Source organism: Globicephala melas, chromosome 2 (genome assembly GCF_963455315.2).
Source record: "Globicephala melas chromosome 2, mGloMel1.2, whole genome shotgun sequence".
Classification (NCBI taxonomy): Eukaryota; Metazoa; Chordata; class Mammalia; order Artiodactyla; family Delphinidae; genus Globicephala; species Globicephala melas.
In genome coordinates, this window is record NC_083315.2 from 37,494,726 (window position 1) to 37,514,463 (window position 19,738).

Here is a 19,738-nt window from a genome sequence, read left to right on the forward strand (position 1 = left end):
GCTCCATGACCACAAATGTGCTAGGGACAACCAAGGCAGTCTCTGCCCTCAAATTCATCACATTGAGAATCACACAGACAGGAAACTAACTAAATATAATGCAGTGTGATAAATGCAGTCCTATTTTTACACCAAACTCCTCCTGAGTATCAACATTCCCACTCCAGGTGCCTCAAAGATGTGCATGCTCAAATAGAATTTCTCAACTCACAGACCCCTGAAATCTTATTCTCCTAAAATTGCTTATCAAGTAATGACATCATCATCCACCTCATTATCTAAGGAGGAAAGGAGTAATTTTTCTTCACTTACCCTCACATACCGCCCTACTCCCTGACCCCATACATATATTCCATCACTCACCAAGTTTTTCTACTATATTTTCCTTTTTTTAAGCTTTTTATTTTGAACTAATTTTAGACTTAGAGAAAAACTGCAAAAATAGTACAGAGTTCCCTTATAATCCCTCACCTCATTTCCCCTAATGTTAACATCTTACAGAACTACAGTACAATTTTCTTTTCATTTTAACAGCCCCTGCCTTGGTTCAGGCCTTCATAATTTCTCTCCTAAATGAATGCACTAGCTCTTCCTGGTCTCTCTACCTCTCCATTTGACTTTTGCAAACTCCTATCAGGGTGCTCTTCCTAAAATGCCAGTTGGGTCAGGTCACTCTCCTGCAGACACGTATCTTCCAGGACACTGTCCATAGTTCTCTATACTATGGTCCCCATGTCTGGGTCATCCTCAGGCTGAGGAAGAAAAGCAAGCCTGGCTTAAATGAGCAGCAGGATTGCTGAGTGCTGGAAAGGATGTGGACTCTGGGCCCACACTGCCTGGTTCAAATCCTGCCTGTGCCACTTACTTTCTGCATTACCTCTAGTAGGTTATTTAACCTCCATGCCTCAGTTGCCTCTTCTGAAAAACAAGAATAATAAACTGTATTTACCTACTAAGGCTGTTGTGACGGTGAAATGGGCCAACATGTGTGAAATGTTAGAATAGTGCCTGGCACACCATACTGTCCTGCAGATGTTAGTTAATACTACATGACCAGGGAGAACTCTCCAGGTCTGGCCCCTCCCATGCCTGGAAAGGAGATTAAGTTGAACAACAGTCTACAGGTACCTATAAATTAGGCTAAAAAGGAAGATGAAGAACGGGTACCCATTTCATCCACAGAAGCAATAAGTATTTCACTCCCCAAATCTGTGGCCCAGATGTAAGTGACATCAACCTTAAGTTTCTCCCAAACATATATTCGTTTAGCATTGTACAGATTATAGATGGAGAATCCTTTGGTTCCTCCAATAAACACATAGTCTTGGGAAATAGCCATACAATTCGGCATTTTGTTGAGCTGGGAAAAGAAAAACATAGAAAAAAGGAATGATTTTTCAGTTATCACCATCTGCAAGTAATATGAGCTAACTTTTCAAAGAGGGAAGCAGGTCCCTCCTAGTTATAGTATCATGTCCAAACACAGTGCCCATCTAAATATCTTGCCCAAACATCAAGAAAGTCATAGCATTCTACTCTTAGGGGAAAGGGGCGAGAAAACAAAGAAGTTGAGAATAAATGCTCATTCACAACACTAAGCGTGACCACAGGCCCTGTGGTGAGTGGACCAGTGGCCCCATTCCCTGTACTTTATTCAACTAGAACACTGGTAAGAACTATAACTGACACACTGGCAGATTTTCAACCGTCAAGCAAGGGAGTGATTAATACACTCTGAAAGATTTTTACATAACAATAGGATGTAAAAGATACATCTGTATAATCTTCAATTAACCAGAACACCCATTTCCCCAGGCAATTACTAGATCTATTTTAATCAACACCAGCATGCCTATAATCTTTCAAAAATGCACTGTCCTATTGAATGAAGGTTCCTGGTAGTAATTCCTTCCCTGGATCAGGTGTTATCATTTATTAACACTCAGTTCAGAAACAAGGCCGCCTTGTCAGCTGCTCCATACCTTGCTTTCTAGAAGTGGAGGGTAGATGGTGGGCTGGATGCGGCTGAGCTCAGCTTTCCTTGATGCATCCCTCTCCTCAATAATTTCCCACGAGTGGTCAAACAGAAAGTTCACTAGCTTGTTGATCATTCGATAAGGCTGAGGTAGGGAATCCTGCTCTTGATCTGGACCCTTGAAGACCCAATCCTCTTCATCATCCTCAGACCAGTCCTTCTCTGTAGGGGACGGCACCTCCAGTGTCCCCTTTCGTGTTAAAGTGGGCAGCTTCAGCTTCTGGGCTCGACTTCCTTTGGGAGATGTCATCACAGAAGGTGGTGCTGGAAACATCTATGAAATTCTGAAAAACTGATCTAGGAAGTAAGCCAAGGTACTCTGCAAAAAAGGGGAAGTTATCATAAGACAGCTCATCATCCTCCTGAGCGTATTAGCCTATGGGAACTATTTATTCTAGAGATTGGCATCTGCGTTATTGCCACATTTCTAAGATATGGTCTTCATATTAATAAGGGTGTTAGCAGAGACAGGTATTGACTATTCACATCTTCCAGACCAGCTCAAGATGATGTGCCCTATGACGAAAGGAAAGGAATTTGGCACCCTGTTGCCTTTCTTCACCTCCTGATAAGAGAGTGGCTGTCTTTCTGTCCCAAATAGAATACACCCTTTCTCCTACAACTTGTGCCTTCTCATGGCTCTTCCATCTCTGCAGATGGTTGTGCTGAAGCTAGCTGGGTAGGGAGCAACAACTTCTCCAGTTCCTTTTCCCTCCCCTCCAATCATATGCAGCTCAAGCACTATCCAATCCTTGCTGTCCAATTTGTTCCTTCCTCTCTACTCCCCCTGCTCCCATCCAGGAGCTCTGTAGGCACAGTGCCCAGAGCCTATGAGATTTTTCAAGGGCCTGCAGAAATGTTTGAGACTTGAAAAAATACTGACTAAAAAAACCCCCCCACAAAATCAAAATAATTAAATATTTACAAAAATATTTACAACTTATCAACTCCACTCTGTGTGTGCATAATGTTTAAGTCTATAAGAAAAGAACAAGCAACGTATACTTTATAAAACTCAAAACTGTACAAATTATAAAAAGATTTTCAAATGTTACAGTTTAAAAGAGGCATTTAATGTGGAATATGGGGTACATTTTAAGATGCTTAGTAGGTAGTGGCATAGGGTCTTACACTGTCAGAGTACCCTGGGGCCATGGAAGTCTTATAAAGGCCCTGCTCCCATCATCTTTTCTCACCTGCTAGAGTACATTTGTGATGTTTCCAGTGCAAAGTGAGGAGAGACTATCTGGGTCTGAGTCTGAAAAGAAAGAATCACCTGAAATCATCAGTGGGAACAGTAAGCTGAGCTCACACAGGGCCAGGAATAATGCCTGTTTCCATCAGTGAGAACGGAAAACCTCATAATTCATAAATATTGGGTTAGAGTACTCTGAAGAGCATAGCCAAGTAGTGGGAAAAATTAACCCTAGAATAAACGCTGCTCTAGTATTGCCCACCAAATCTTAGAAGTCAGAAGATCAAACTTACTACGTAACTTAACTACATACCAGAACAAACTCAAGAATATTTATAGGAATACAAATATGAAACTAAGCCCCCCTAAAACCAAGTTCCCTTACTGAGTTTGTGATTAATCTATCCAAAACTTTATTCCCTTGCTTGTCTCCTCTGACCTCAATCCCTTTCTTGTCCTGTCTGACCTCAATCTTGTGCTAATTGGACACTAATAAACCAGAACAGATGACTAAGATTGCAGTTGTTGACAACATCGTAAATGTACTAAAATTGCTGTTATAGGTATCATCATTAACATATAAACTCAGCTTGTTTCTCTAGGGCAAGATGAACTCACAGACCCCCGAGCCATGGACCACCTGGCCAGAGAATCATAAACCAGAGTCATCCTGACTCCCGAAACCCTGATTAAGAAATGTCACAAGATGATGATTAAACCCAGTTTCCTTGTTCTTCCCCTTTAAAATATCCCTATCTCAAAGACCACTCCCTTGCTTGGTGCCCTGCAATAAACCCTTACTTTGCTGCAAACACCCGCTGTCAGAGTTTGACTTTCTGCGCTGCAGGCACATAAGCCCTTGCTCGGTTACAAAAATATGCAGCATCCAATGAAGTAAAATTCACAATGTCTAACATCCAATTAAAAAAATTACCTCAAATGCAGAAAGGCAAGAAGACACAAGCCATAATAAAAACTCAATCAATTGAAGCCGACTCATAATCAACATAGAACATTAGAAATAGCAGATATATAATTCTAGTATATATCTAGATTAGTATATTCCACATGTTCAAAAATCAAGAGGAAATGCTGAACATGTTACGTAGAGATGTGGAAGATGTTTAAAAAAAAAACCCCAAACTGAACTTTTAAGGATGAAGACTATTGATATAATGTCTGCAATGAAAATATACACTGGATTAGATTAATAACAAGATTTCAGAGCAAAACAGATTAGATGGGCAAAAATAAAGAACAGTGAATTTGAAAACATAGCAATAGAAACAAAATGAAAGAAAGAGAAAAATTTTTTGAATAAAAATGAAGACAGTGAGGTGTAGGATAACTTGAAGTAGCCTAGTATAAGTGTGATTGAAATCCCCAAAGGAGGGAAGAGACCAAAAAAAGCTGTAGAAATAATGAACAAAAATTTTCAAATTTTGATGAAAACTAAGAAGAAAAACCCTAGCAAATTAAAAATGAAGAAATTTATACCAAGGCACATCATGATCAAACTGCTCAAAACTAGTGATAAAGACAAAATCTGAAATGCAGCCAGAGATAGAAAGGCATGCATAGAGGAACAAAGTAAAGGACAAGAGATTTCCTGAAGGAAACAGCAGAAGTGAGAAGACAGTGAAGCAACATCTTAAATGTACTGACAGCAAAAAATTTGTCAATTAAGAATTCCAGGCCAAAAAGCATATCTTTCAATAAATGAAGGTGAAGGAATTCCCTGGTGGTTCAGTGGTTAGGACTCTGTTCTTTCACTGCCAAGGGCCTGGGTTCAATCCCTGGTTGGGAAACTAAGATCCTGCAAGCTGCGAGGCCAAACAAACAAACAAACACAAATAAATAAATAAATAAAGGTGAAATAAAGAATATTTAGACATACAAAAACTGAAAGAATTCATCAGCAGCAGACCAGCATTATAAGAAATAATGTTAAAGGAAGGCCTTCAGGCAGAAGAAAAATGGCATCAGAGAGAAATGTGAATCTACACAAAGGAATGAAAAGCACTGGATGATAGCTATGTAGGTAAATATAAAAGACTTTCTCTTACTATTTAAATTCCTTTAAAAGATATCTAAAATGTTTAAACAAAAATAATAATGTGGGCTTCCCTGGTACCCAACAACAGCAGGATACAAATTATTTTTTAAGTACACTTGAAACATTTATCAAGAAAAATCATATTCTGGGCCATAAACAAGTCTTAATAAATTTATAAGTCATACAAATTATGTTCTCTGATCATACAGAAATTATTTTAGAAATCAATAACAGATATTTAGAGGTATACAAAACCTCAAAATATTAGGAAATATTTCTTAATAACTTATCAATCACTACTACATACCTATTACAATGGCTCAAATTTTTAAAAAAATATTGACAGTATGAAATACTTGTGAAGATGCAGAGCAATTGGACTCTCATACATGGATGGCTGTTAGGAATGCCAAGTGATACCATCACTCTGGAAAAGGGTTTGGCAGTGTCTTATAAAGTTGAACATATATTAATCATATGAGCCAGGAATACCACCCCTGAGTATCTACTCTAAGAGTATGAAAACTTGTGGGCACAAAAAAGCCTGTACACAAAGTGTTTATAGCAGTTCTATTTATAATTACCCCAAATGGGAAACAATCCAAATGTCCTTCACCAGGTGAATAGACAAACCAACTGTGTTATATCCACATAATGGAATACTACTCAGTAATAAAAAGGGGAGAACTACTGATACATACAAAAACATGGATGAATCTCAAAGGCATTTTGCTGAATAAAAGAAACCAGTCTAAAAATTTATGTGCAGTGATTCCATTTATAAGGCATTCTTGAAAATCAAAATGAGTAATGGAGAACAGATCAGTGGTTGGCAGGAGTTATAAGTGGAGGGATGATGTTATTTAATGTTATTTAGAAAGGACAGCATGAGGGAATTTTTTTGGGTAGTGTGGGATGGTTTTATCCATACTGGAAAGAACCATGTAAAGCTGTCTTTATTTATAATCAGACAATATGATTATCTATAGAGAAAACCTGATGTAATCTTTTAAAAAAAATCTACTAGAACTAATAAATGAAGTTAGCAAGGTTGCAGGATAAAAGTTCAATATACAAAAACCTCCTATATTTCTACACACTGACAACAAGCAATAAAAAATTGAAATTAAAAATGCTATTATACTATTTATAATAGTATAAAAATATGAAATACTTAAGGTTAAATTTGACAAAAGATGTACAAGGCCTGTACCCTGAAAGCTGTAAAATACCACTAAGAGAAGACCTAAATAAATGGAGAGAGAGAGACCTTACTCATGGGTTGGAAGATTCAACTTTTTTAGGATGTCAGTTCTCCCCAAGTTGATTTATAAAATCAAAGCAATCCCTATGATAATCCCAGTTGGCATTTTTTTTTAGAAATTAAGAAGCTGATGTTATACTTCATATGAAAATGCAAAGTACCTAGAATAGCCAAGATCACTTAGAAAAAGAAAGAATTAGAGGACCATCACTACCTACTTCAAGACTTATAAAGCCAGAGTAATCAAGACAGTGTGGTATTGGCATCAAAAAAGACAACAAATAACAAGTGTTGGTGAGGATGTGGAGAAAAGGGAACCCTCATGCACTGTTGGCGGGAATGTAAATTGGTGAAGTCACTACAGAAAATAGTATGGAAGTTCCTCAAAAAATTAAAAATAGAACTACCATACGATCCAGTAATTCCACTTCTGGATATTTTCCCAAAGAAAACAAAACAAAACAAAAACTATTTTGAAAAGATATATGCACCCTATGTTCATTGCAGCATTATTCACAATAGCCAAGATACAGAAGCAACCTAAGTCCCCACCGATAGATGAATGGATAAAGAAGTTGTGATATACACAATGAATATTAGTCAGCCATAAAAAAGAATAAAACCTTGCCATTTGCAACAACAGGTATGGACCTAGAGGGTACTATGCTAAGTGAAGTAAGTCAGACAGAGAAAGACAAATACTGTGTGATTTCACTTATATGTGGAATCTAAAAAACGAGACAAGTGAACAAACAAAACAAAAAAAAAACAAAAAAAGAGTCATAGATACAGAGAACAAACAGGTGGTTGCCAGAAGGGATGGGGGTGGGAGGATAAGTGAAATAGGTGAGGTAAATGAAGAGGTACAAAAAAAAAAAGACAAATAGATCAATGAAACTGAATAGAGAATACAGAATTAGACCCACACAGATATGGACAGTTTATTTTTGACAAAGGTGCAAAGATAATTCAGTGGAAAAGGGATAATCCTTTCAATAAATAATGCTGCCTCAGTTAGATATCCATATGGGAAAAAAAGAACTCCAATCCATACCTTGCACTATATACAAAAATTAATTCAAAGTAGATCACAGGCCTAAATATAAAACTTAAAACTATAAAACTTCTAGAAGAGAACTCAGGAGAAAACCTTTGCAATCTTCAGTTAGACAAAGATTCCTTAGATATGACATTAAAGCACAATCTATAAGAACAAATTGATAATTTGAACCTTTCAAAAATAAACTTATGCTCTTCAAAAGACACTTAAGAGAATAAAAGGTAGCCCAAAGACTGGGAGAAAATATTTGTAGGTCATATATATGATAAAGTGCTTGAGTTCAGAATATTTTGAAAACTCTTAAAACTCAGTAATAAGAAAATGATGCAATTTTTAAAAATGGAAAAAAGATTTGCATTGACACTTAACCAAAGAAGATACACATAAGGCAAACAGGCATATTAAAAGATGTTCAACATGGTTAATCGTCATAGAAATGCAAATTGTAATTACACATGTATTAGAAAGCCTGAAGTTAGAAAGATAGACCATACCAAGTGTTGTCGAGGATGAGGAGAAGCTGGAACTCTTCCACCTGCTGCTGGGAAAGTAAAATAGTACAGTGTAGAAAACAGTTAGCAATTTCTTAGAAAGTTGTTTACACCTACCACAATAGCCAGTCATTCTACTCCTAGGTGTGATATAAGGGAACTGAAATCATATGTCCATACATAGACTTGTAAATGAACATTCATTACAGCTCTACTTGTAGGAGCTCCAAACTGGAAACAACCCAAATGTTTATCATAGGTGAATAGATAAACTCCTATATATTCACATCCCATATTCAGCGGGAACACGAAATAGTAGAGTCACTTTGGAAGACAGCTTGGCAGTTTCTTACAAAGCTGAATATACACTTAACATGATTCAGCAATCCCATTCCTACATATTTATGCAAGAAAAATTAAAACATGTTTCATATGAAAATCTGTGCTTAAATATTTATAGCAGCTTTATAATTGTCTCAAACTGGAAACAACACAAATGTATTTCAGTGGATAAAGAGATAACAAAGTATGGTACATCCATCCAATGGAATACCACTCAGCAATAAAAATGTACAAACTACTGACATACACAACATAGATGAAACTCAAATGCATTAATGCTAAGTGAAAGAAATCAGAAAATGCTACATACTAAATGATTCAATTTATGATACAGTGGAAAAGGCAGAATTGTAGGTATAGAAAACAAACTATATAAATCTGTGTTTAGGAGCACCCTGTGCTCATCTCTATCATCTAACGCATCACTGTGTTGTACTTTCCCATTTTTCTGTGTCCCTCATTAATCTATTGCCCTAGGCCTAGAGCTTAGCACTGTGGTTGGTACAGTGCTAGCATTGAAATTCTTATTGCTTGCAGTATTGCCCTGCTCTGGGACATGAATTAAGAGAATACTTCTGGTTCTCTTCCAGGCACTCCCTTCTGCAAAGGATGAGTAATTCGTGGGGTAAAGAGGCTATCCCCACCCAAAGCCTAAACTGCCCCTCTTCTGGAGTCTAGACCATGTTCAGGGTACCTGTACTCCTGGAATTTACTGCCCAAACGATGCCAGGTTCTGCATGAGCCTCTTTCCCAGCTTTCTCTGGAGGGCAGAGAAATGGGTGCTAATATGGGCACCCCTAGACCTGAAAGGTGGACAAGGCATGGCGCTTTGCAGGATAATGGGCAGAACTTGCATGTGGCTTGGAGTATCCACACTATGTATGCAAGGCCCCTCTCAGTGATGTAAGTGGGAGCCAGAAGTGGGGTGGAAAGGGCTGGGAAAGGACTGGAGATCAGCTCTCCCCGCAGTACCATATTCTAGCCATGTTTCCAGGTATTCCAAGGAGTCCAAGAATCCTGAATGTTAAACTGGACTTCTTGATCATTATGACGGTACATTTGTCCAGGAAGGAGAAAAGAACGTAGCTTATTCAACAATTTGTTACCTTGATTTAAACATTTAAACATGGTTTGTGGGTCTCTATTTGTACTGTTACCCAGGGCCTGCAAATGTTAGGTGCAGGCCTGACCACGGGAATAAAGATTACAAAAATAGATGACCTTACTTTGTGACTATAGGTTGTACATTTTATAAAATTACTGCTATGGAATGAGTGGGGCTTCATGTCTTCAGCCCTCACAGAAGGAACGTTCAGTGGTGCAATTGCATTTTAATCTCTTTTTGCCCCAACTTTGTTCGCGTTAACCCTTTTAGAATTTCCTCAAGTAGCAATCTTCTTTCAGTGTTAATAATCCTAACAGAAAATTCTCTCACTTTACCCAGCTCTCCTGCTAAAATACACTCCATGAATTGGCTTATTTCTGCTCTAACCATTTCCTTCCCCAGATCTGGAGCTGGTGCTGCTAATGGAAACGGAGGCACAGAGCTGGGAAACGATTAGGCTTCTCAGTTCCCAAGCAAAAGTTCAGAGGAATCTCCATTCGGGATTCCGCTGGGGGTCCCTGGGTACCCGAGATCCGAGGGGAGGCGCGGGGCGTCCCGGGGAAGCCGACGCTGAGGAGACGGGCTCCCTCAGATCGCCCTCTAGGAGATTCTAGAGATAGAGGAGAGTCCTGGGACAAGTGAGGAGCCGCTGCACCCGAGGGCAAAAGCCGAAGTTTCGCTCACCTGGGCCGGCAGCTTGACGTTGCCTTAGTAACCACAACTTCCGGCCCCAAACCGGAAGCCCGAGAAGTTGCTCTTCGGAAAGTGCACCCGCCCCCACGGGGGTGGGGAGACTTGGGTCCTCTGGGTGGCAGAGACTGACAGTTCCGTGGGGACTCGTCAGCAGCCCTTGAGGACTCGCAAAAGAACCCGGTGCCACTCTTGTCCTTGGGCTGGGTGCCATGGACGCCTTCATCCGCTTCACCAACCAGACCCAGGGCCGGGACCGACTCTTCAGGTGAGTCCGGTGCCCGCGGCCTCTAGCCCTTCCCCGTCCCTCAACCCGGTACAAGGTTCCCTGTTCTCCGGCATCCGGAGAAGGAAGTAGCAGCCCAGTGGACGAAAGCAGGAAGGACGCTGCCGGCTCCCGGAGGGAGTGTGGTCCGGAGCCCCTCCTCACCCTAAATTCAGTGGGGCTGGGCCGAACGCACCGCGTCCGGTCCCGAGCCTCGTGCCCTAAAGTCCCGCAGCCGCTTCGGGGGCGCTGGCAGTTAAACCAGCAGTTAAACCAGCCGACGAACCCTCCTCTCCTAACCTGAGAAAGACTGGGTTTTCTCCGCCCAACATTCTTCCGAGGAATTATTTAAGAGAAACTCTGGGTTGACATTTATGACCAGTGAAGCCAACACTTGTATTTATCTTCCGTTCTTGTCCCGTATATCTCATTGAGATAGCGCATGTGAAATAGTTTTGTGAACTGTAAAATAGTGTGGAGAGCCTCAGAAAGAACTACTGCACCTCTAAGGTACACGAAAATATTAAAGAGATTGCGGCTTTAATACTAATTCATGATGTTTCTTTTAGGAATTTGGTTGAGTCTTGCTCAATAATAAGAAATTAGTCACAGTTACAGTTTTATTTAACAGCTTTTCCTTCTTCTGGGTGTACAAGTGCTAATACACACAGATCAGTAGTAGCCCCAATAATTATGAGACTTTTGGAAAAGGACTTAATGCCAGACGTTGTTCTCAGTGTGTTACAACTATTAACCCATTTAACCCTCAACACAACCCTATTAGGTTAAATTCTCTGAATCATCCCCATTTATGTGAAACGGGGAAACTGAAGTAGAAGGTTAATAGGGACTAAGTGACTGAACTGAGCGATTTAGAACTACACAGTTGAGCCTCCCTGGTGGCGCAGTGGTTGAGAGTCCGACTGGCGATGCAGGGGACACGGGTTCGTGCCCCAGTCCGGGAAGATCCCACATGCTGTGGAGCGGCTGGGCCCGTGAGCCATGGCCGCTGAGCCTGTGCGTCTGGAGTCTGTGCTCCGCAGCGGGAGAGGCCACAACAGTGAGAGCGTACTGCAAAAGCAAACAAACAAAAAACAGTTGACTCGGGGCCCACTTCTTTAACTACCAAGCCATACTATCTTTCTAATTAATTTGATAGATTTTCAAAATGGTTGCATTATGTACAAACGTCATTAAAATAGAAGCCTACAAATCCAATGTACTTAGAATGTACCCTGCAAATTTTATCAGTGAGGTTGGTTAATAAATAATTGTTTAGGGGAATTCCCTGGCGTTCCAGTAGTTAGGACTCTGCACTTCCACTGCAGAGGGCACGGGTTCGATCCCTGGTCAGGGAACTAGGATCCCACATGCTGTGGCAAAAAAATAATAAAAAATAAATAATTGTTTAAGATATACTTATTTAGCAAGATGTGAGATCTCTAGTATTCATTTCCTAATCCCCTTGGTGATCTATAGCTTCTTTGAACACACTGGCATTCAGAAAATAATGCCTTGTGTTTGGATGCATTCCTATTATTAGACCAGATCTGAAAAAGGGGGATTCATTGACCTGACCAGCTTGAGCCCTCTATCCAGGAAGCATGCTTAAAAGAGAAGGAGAGATTGTTTCTTTTTACTTCATTCACAATAACAAGTTCACCATTTTGGAAAATGTGCTATATTTTTATTGAGAATAATATTTATAGCATAAAGGGATTCAAATGCGGTTACAGGACAGCAGGAGACAGGCATCTACCTACTTTATTTACTAGACTGCCAAATGCATTTAGATGTTTATGTGATATAAAAATTTTTGTTATGTTTCTGTTGGTAAGGCATTGCTATTTGTACTCATGACAATAATCACTTTATTGAATATTTAGTATTATTAAACAGGAGTCTGTATTTTATATAAAATACTAATTAGTTTCGAAAGACAAATCTGTACTTATTTATGTATTGGTGTGTATTTGGTCCTTTTATAAAAAGTTAAGCAATATGCAAATGGTGGACTTTTCATTTGGCTCTGGTTTGAGTGTGTGACCTGTCACATAAGTAGTTGGTAAAAAATATCCTTTTAGAAATCTGAAAATCTTTTAGAAATTTACACTGGAAGAAATAAAGAATATGGATCTTTGCAGACTTAACATTTTTGTGCAGTTTTACTGCTTTGACTATATCCATTTCTCTGTGCCAGCAAGAGGCCTTCTGAGGAGCTGTTCACTGTATTATTGCAGAGTTTTCTTTCATTACCCTTGTGTTGCATTTCCATGACATGTTCTACCCTTTAGCCCTGTGGAGTGACTCTTGCAGAATTTTGCTCTTGTAAGAGCTGCTACATGAGAAATTGTCTTGGAAACTTTGCTTTTAGCAGGACATGTTTCTCCTTCCCCTACTTCATAAGTCAAATTTTATTTGGTTTGTAAATCGTTCTCCTCATTTTGTTTCCATTTCAGAGCCACTCAGTACACATGCATGTTGCTTAGATATTTGTTAGAGCCTAAAGCTGACAAAGAGGAGGTTGTTATGAAGCTCAAGAAACTGGAGTCCAGTGTGAGCACTGGCCGTAAATGTAAGTACCCTGTCCCTTGAGGGACAGTGGCTCCTGGTTTAGAATCCTCAGACCTTGTAATTCACAAAATATTTCCTAGGTCATGATTTTCTAGTCAATCAACTTTATTGATGAAGTTCACCAGTAAGGCTGCCCTCATGGAACGACAGGCCAAAAGGATTGAATGTTTTGCTGCACACCATTCACAAACACCCTCCTATGTTCACATTTGGTGCTACATTATATCTTTCTGCTTAATCATAACCAGTGGGACATGCAATGTGTTAGTTCACCTTTAGTTCTTAGAATCACAAAACGTTCTGGCAATCTTTGACATGAGCTTCTGGCTCCTGGGAACCCTCGAAGAATAGAATAGCTATATCCTTGACCCCCTGCCTTTTTCCCTTCTCTTGAGGGATTGCTAGAGGAAATGGATGGATACATTTTCTTAAGTCATTTGTGGGATTGTTTCATGTTAATGCCAAAAAGTGGTCAGTGCTTTGTACTCATTTAATTCACTTGAGTACCTGCTTCATATAGATATAGTCCTGAGCTTTATGGGAGAACTAAGATCACATGGTATAATGATCTAAGATTTAGTACCAAATATGTTGGTTGGGGTAGAGAAAAAGAAAGATGTTTGGAGGAGATGGAACTTGAGGTGTGGCAAGAGAGAGAAGGATTAGGAGAACATTCCTGAAGGGTGGTTTCCTCTAGTGGAGGCTCAGGACTGTTCTGGGCAAACCATTGTATTGAGGATCAATGAGAAAACTAGTTTGATGGAAACAAGACTTAGATTGTCAAGCAGAGGGATGGGAAGGAGCTTTTCTGGATGGCTTGGAAAGCCAAGATTAGAAGTTCTCAGGCTCTTTGGAATGTTGGAGCTCAAAGGTCCTTTAAAGATCACTAGTCTCTGAAGTCTAGAAAAGACTTACCCAAGGTCACTAAGTTAGTGCAACAGCCAGAACTGGAACCCAGGATTATTCATTACATATTTTGTGTTATTTTTGATAAAATAATACAAAACATTTTTCTGAGATCATAAGTTTCCTGAGGGTAGCTACTTCTGAGCGTTTGCTGAGTCTAAGATATAGTCACTTAGGGAAAATAGTTCTTTTGTATCCTCCATGATGTTTAGGACTATAACTTACTCTGAGAAGGTGCTCAGTAAATATTTATTGATTGATGCATCCCTGATTAATTGAGTTACATGCTCAGATAAAGGACATGCCCTTGCAATGGTTGATTTAATTGAATTAGGAGTCACATATGACGGTATTATTAGTTGTGTTATCCACTAAATCCTACCATCTCTACTTTGTCTTTTTGACAGTAGGGAGCCAAAGGGGCTTTGGACCAGAGAAATGGCAGTATGATAGTGGTTTTTTTTTTTTAAAGCAATCCTTTAACTGGAAAGTAAGTACAGTGTAAGGTATCAGACTCTCCAAAAGAATGTTGCATCTGGAGTTCATGTAATTTGCATTACCTTCCTTCTAAAGAAGTGTAGCTGGTGATATTCATATGTAACAATCCACACTTATGATTGACCTTTGCCTAAAGTGTGTAGTAAGTCATTGTTAATGTAGTCATTGAAATGGAGGCAATAAGTTTAAAGAGTCACTGTCTTTTTTACATTCCAGGATCATTTTAGGTGTCCTTAACATACTGTACAGTCCTCCTTTCCTGAGCAAAGACTGAGCCTCAGAGGGCGGTCAGTTGTTAAAAAAAAACAGTGCTGCTGCTGGTGGGAATGTGAATTGGTACAGCCACTATGGAGAACAGTATGGAGGTTCCTTAAAAAACTACAAATAGAATTACCATATGACCCAGCAATCCCACTACTGGGTATATACCCTGAGAAAACCATAATTCAAAAAGTCATGTACCAAAATGTTCATTGCAGCTCTACTTACAATAGCCCGGAGATGGAAACAACCTAAGTGTCCATCATCGGATGAATGGATAAAGAAGATGTGGCACATATATACAATGGAATATTACTCAGCCATAAAAAGAAACGAAATTGAGCTATTTGTAATGAGGTGGATAGACCTAGAGTCTGTCATACAGAGTGAAGTAAGTCAGAAAGAGAAAGACAAATACCGTATGCTAACACATATATATGGAATTTAAGAAAAAAAAATGTCGTGAAGAACCTAGGGGTAAGACAGGAATAAAGACACAGACCTACTAGAGAATGGACTTGAGGATATGGGAAGGGGGAAGGGTAAGCTGGGACAAAGCGAGAGAGAGGCATGGACATATATACACTACCAGACGTAAGGTAGATAGCTAGTGGGAAGCAGCCGCATAGCACAGGGAGATCAGCTCGTGCTTTGTGACCGCCTGGAGGGGTGGGATAAGGAGGGTGGGAGGGAGGGAGACGCAAGAGGGAAGAGATATGGGAACATATGTATATGTATAACTGATTCACTTTGTTGTAAAGCAGAAACTAACACACCATTGTAAAGCAAGTATACTCCAATAAAGATGTAAAAAAAAGAAAGACAGTGCTGACCCCTCACCCTGATGCAGGGATTCTGCCTGTAAAATCCTATTACATACTGATTAAATAACTGTTAACTCTTGTGGGTTCTTCTTGCAGGGTTCAGACTAGGCAATGTGGTACATGCTGTACAGATGATTCAGCAGAGCAGTCATGCCACTGACCTAGTGCCCCGCATCTGCCTAATATTAGCCAGCCTGAACCGTGTGATTTATTTCATCTGTGACACCATCCTTTTTGTGAGGAGTGTAGGGCTCGCCTCTGGCATTAACAAAGAGAAATGGCGAATGTGGGCTGCACGCCATTACTACTATTCTCTTCTGCTGAGCCTGGTCAGGGATCTGTATGAAATCTCCCTGCAGATGGAACAGGTTGCACACGACAGATCAAAGAAGGAGAAATCACCATCCCAGGATCCTCTTGTGTATAGCGTGGCTGATGAGGAAACAGAATGGCTCCAGTCCTTTCTTCTTCTCTTATTCCAATCTCTGAAGAAGCATCCTCCCTTGCTCCTGGACACAGTGAAGAACTTCTGTGATATCCTGAACCCTTTGGACCAGCTGGGGATCTATAAGTCCAATCCTGGCATCATAGGCCTTGGAGGTCTCGTGTCCTCTATAGCAGGCATCATCACTGTGGCGTATCCTCAGATGAAACTGAAGACCCGCTGAGGTTGTTTCAGACTGAAGACTAGTACCTGCTTTGAAGACAACCTGTTAGTGAAATGGACATTTGCATTAGATACAGCCATGTCACACTGTGCTTACAGACTTAGTCACATGAGCACTGAGTGACCTGTGATGTGAACAGAGGTGGGGCCAAGAATGGTGGAGGGAAGAACATGAAGGTTTATGTGTTTTCTAGAGCGCTGGAGTGACTTCTGAATTTCTGAGTATTTTTCCTTCATCTAATGTTTATCGAGCATCTTTTATGTGCATGTTAGGAACTTAGTGGTTGCTGAATGGATAAAAATTAAGAGAAAAATTGAAAAGGATCCAAACTAACGAGTGGACACTAATATAACTAACTTTTGGGCCATGTGCCTCACTACTTTTGCCCAACTACAGTAGGTCTGATACACACCCTCTCTCAGATTTAGTGGAGGCCCCTTATTCTCTGATCAGTTATCCCACTTCCTCCATAGCTGCCAGTGCCAGGATGGAGGAGAGCTGGGTTTATAGCCTCTTAACTTGGCTTTTACATCACTGCGCTCCTGTCTTTCCTCTGTCTAGTAGTAAAATCAGAAGTGCATCAGGCACCTTCATGGTATAAATTGTGTCTTTAAGTAGCGCAGTAAGGAAACAAAAAATCAGAAGCAGATAGAAAGGACTTGAGGTAGAAATAATGTGGAAAGTTACAGTTGGTGCCTGCAGGTTTCCCTGTGACAGATGAGGAGACTTGAGGTTAAAACTGAGGACATAACCTCATTTCTCTGACTCCCAATCCAGTGCTCTTTCCATATTTCACTGCCTTCCTGATTGAGTGGAAGTGCAAGACTCTCCAGAATCCTGTGCGAAAAGCCTTTTTTAGAACCTTTGTTGGTCAGTGGTTTATATTCTGTTCTACAAAAATTAAAACTATATCTAGAAACACCAGCAGGATGGTTTTATTTAAAACCATATAACATTTTGGGCACTTACGCGTTAATTTTCATCAAAATTTGTGCAGTTAAGAAATTTCACGAATACGATGAAATTCTACTATATTCGACAATAAATCAGAGTTCGTATTTGTAGGGTGGTTGGGGGAGGTGGAGAAGAGCAGTAAGGGGCAAGAGAAGAGGACAGTAGAACGATGAGTTGATGCCACTTGCTCGTGTTCCTACTTCTCATCTTGGATGTTGGGTTCTTATTTGTGATTACAGATCCTCTTAATTTGAGGCAAGTGAGGTAGAGAAATAGGGTACCATCAGGTAAGAGGTCAGTGTCAGTCCTGCCAGTAAAGCCATCTGACAGGACTGGATGGAAAGGAGAAAAGAAATGTGCACTAAGTAAATTTCCCATAAATGTGATTGAGATTCTTAAAAAGTAGACTCAGGTCCTTGGCTCTCTATTTTTAAAGTGACCAATCAAGATATGGGATTTGAGAAAGAACATTTCGGGAATTTTAAGAGAAAAGCTGCTAGATCAGGGCAAATAAAAAATTTAACTATTTTTACTTTGTCCAGATCTTCTACTGTAACAAATTATGTCTAATAAACTTATAGACAAAATTTATTCATGTATCTGTGAATGTGTTCTGGGAATGGAGAAGAGTTAAAAATAAGGTGATCCAAAGATAATCAGAGTCTACACAGTTGGTAGAGTGAGTTCTGGTAAAATAAGCTCTTGGCTGGAAGATCCAAGCTCAGGAAAAGGTTGAAGGAAGATTTAAATGTAGAACGTCCAGGTTGAAAGAGACCTCTAAGACAATCTCATCCAGACTGCTAGCCAGGAGAGGGTCCTCTATATCATCCCTGTCAGTGGTGCTTTTGATTCTGCCTGGAGAAGTTGGCCTTGAATCTGTGATGGCATTTTACAGTGGTGTCCATCTTGATAGTTTTGTCCTCTGCAAGTTACGGTGGGTGGAGGAGAGCTTGGGAAATGCCACCTCTTCTAGAATTTGTGAAAACCTTAATGGTGCCCTGCTACCTCCTTCCCTGTGCATCTTTGTCCTTTATAACTAACCATCCCCACCTCCAGGCCTCCACATTCATTCATGAGGGATTCTAAAAACCAAGGACATTTCTCTATTTTTCTTCCAGTTTTACTGAGATACAATTGACACAGTACTGTGTAAGTTCAAGTTGTACAGCAAATGATTTGACTTAACATACATCATGAAATGATTACCACAGTAAGTTTAGTGAACATCGATTATCTCATATAGATACAAAATCAAAGAAAGAGAAAAAAAATTTTTTTTTCCTTGCAATGAGAACGCTTAGGGTTTACTCTCTTAACAACTTTCATAAATAACATAAAGCAGTGTTAATTATATTTATCATATAAATTAATAAAATCATATAAATTAATTATATTTATACATTACATCCCTAGTACTTATTTGTCTTATAACTGGAAGTTTGTACTTTTTGACTGCCTTCATCTAATTTTCCCTCTCCCCACCCCCTACCTCGTAACCACAAATTTGATCTCTTTTTCTATGAGTTCGTTTTTGAAGTAAAGGTGACCTACAGCACAATGTTAGTTCCTGGTGCACGACATAGTAATTCAATATTTCTGTACATTTCAAAATGATCACCATGATAAATCTAGGTACCAGCTGTCAACAGACAAAGATATATTTATTATATTCCCCATGCTGTACATTTCATACCTGTGACACAATTATTTTGTAACTGTAAGAAGTTTGTACCTCTTAATCTCCCTCACCTATTTCTCTCCTCCCTGCACATCCCCACCCCAAATGGTAGGTATTCTTACTAAGTGTATTTTTTGTTTTGTTTTTTTTAAATTGAAGTATAGTTGATTTACAATACTGTGTTAGTTTCAGGTGTACAGCAAAGTGATTCAGTGATATATATGTATTTTTTTAGATTATTTTCCATTTTAGGTTATTACAAACCTAATATTTTTGTGGTTATTACAAAAGATATTGAATATAGTTCCCTGTGCTATACAGTAAATCTTTGTTTATCTATTTTATGTATAGTAATTTGTATCTGTTAATCCCATGCCCCTTCCCCTTTGGTAATCATAAGTTTGTTTTCTGTGTTTGTGAGTCTGTTTCTGTTTTATATATAGATTTGTTAGTATTATTTTTTAGACTCCACATGTAAGTGATATCATATTTATCCAGAGACATTTCTAATAGATGTATGGGCCAGCACATTGACAACTGAACATTGTTGCCTGAGAATTTGTTTATTCAGCAACGAATGTTTGAGTGCCGTTCTTAGATTTGTTTGGGATCCATTTGTGCACAAGATGACCAAGGTCCCTGTGCTCATGTGGTAGTTGGACAGGGTTGGGAGGGCCATGTAGGGATGGGGAAGAAAACAAGGTAACCATGTCCTTCAAGCTGCTGCTGGAAAGTGGACTCTTCCTGAGGGACTCCCTTAGACCCTTTCACTACTTCTCACCTCTCACCCACATTCTGGACGCCCAGCTGAAGCGGCCAAAGAACGACCTTTGTCAACAGAGCTTTCAGGCACAGAGCCCTGTATGTCCTCT

At 39.6% G+C, this 19,738-nt stretch overlaps 2 protein-coding genes across 4 annotated transcripts in view; one reads left to right on the forward strand and one right to left on the reverse strand.

Annotated features, from left to right (window-relative positions):
• WDR93 (WD repeat domain 93) overlaps nucleotides 1-8,151 on the reverse strand; it is a 46,719-nt gene extending 38,568 nt beyond the window's left edge. The window contains exons 1-4 of the mRNA XM_060293520.1: nucleotides 8,105-8,151; nucleotides 3,232-3,293; nucleotides 1,983-2,354; nucleotides 1,168-1,360 (exon numbers count right to left, since the gene is read on the reverse strand). Of these exons, the coding sequence (XP_060149503.1) occupies nucleotides 1,168-1,360; nucleotides 1,983-2,309 (520 nt within the window). The 5' untranslated portion in view covers nucleotides 2,310-2,354; nucleotides 3,232-3,293; nucleotides 8,105-8,151. The remainder of the gene's footprint in view (nucleotides 1-1,167; nucleotides 1,361-1,982; nucleotides 2,355-3,231; nucleotides 3,294-8,104) is intronic.
• A 2,165-nt stretch (nucleotides 8,152-10,316) lies between these two features.
• Nucleotides 10,317-17,760, forward strand: PEX11A (peroxisomal biogenesis factor 11 alpha). Of its 3 annotated transcripts, none has more exons than XM_030878635.2 (3): nucleotides 10,317-10,506; nucleotides 12,963-13,078; nucleotides 15,663-17,760. In XM_030878635.2, the coding sequence occupies exons 1-3, from the start codon at nucleotides 10,451-10,453 to the stop codon at nucleotides 16,232-16,234; spliced, it is 744 nt and encodes a 247-aa protein (XP_030734495.1). In that variant the 5' UTR covers nucleotides 10,317-10,450; the 3' UTR covers nucleotides 16,235-17,760. The 3 variants fall into 3 exon arrangements, with proteins under 3 accessions (XP_030734495.1, XP_060149506.1, XP_060149505.1); XM_060293522.1 differs by lacking the exon at nucleotides 10,317-10,506 and adding an exon at nucleotides 10,651-11,013; XM_060293523.1 differs by lacking the exon at nucleotides 12,963-13,078 and having other exon boundaries at nucleotides 10,390-10,506.
• The last annotated feature ends 1,978 nt before the right edge of the window (nucleotides 17,761-19,738 follow it).

Excerpts from the sequence above, each read along its gene's own strand:
- PEX11A (XM_030878635.2), top strand. The coding sequence starts at position 10,451 with ATGGACGCCTTCATCCGCTTCACCAACCAGACCCAGGGCCGGGACCGA. Across the intron at positions 10,507-12,962 it reads GGCCGGGACCGACTCTTCAG|AGCCACTCAGTACACATGCA; the intron begins GTGAGTCCGGTG and ends TTTCCATTTCAG. Across the intron at positions 13,079-15,662 it reads TGTGAGCACTGGCCGTAAAT|GGTTCAGACTAGGCAATGTG; the intron begins GTAAGTACCCTG and ends TTCTTCTTGCAG.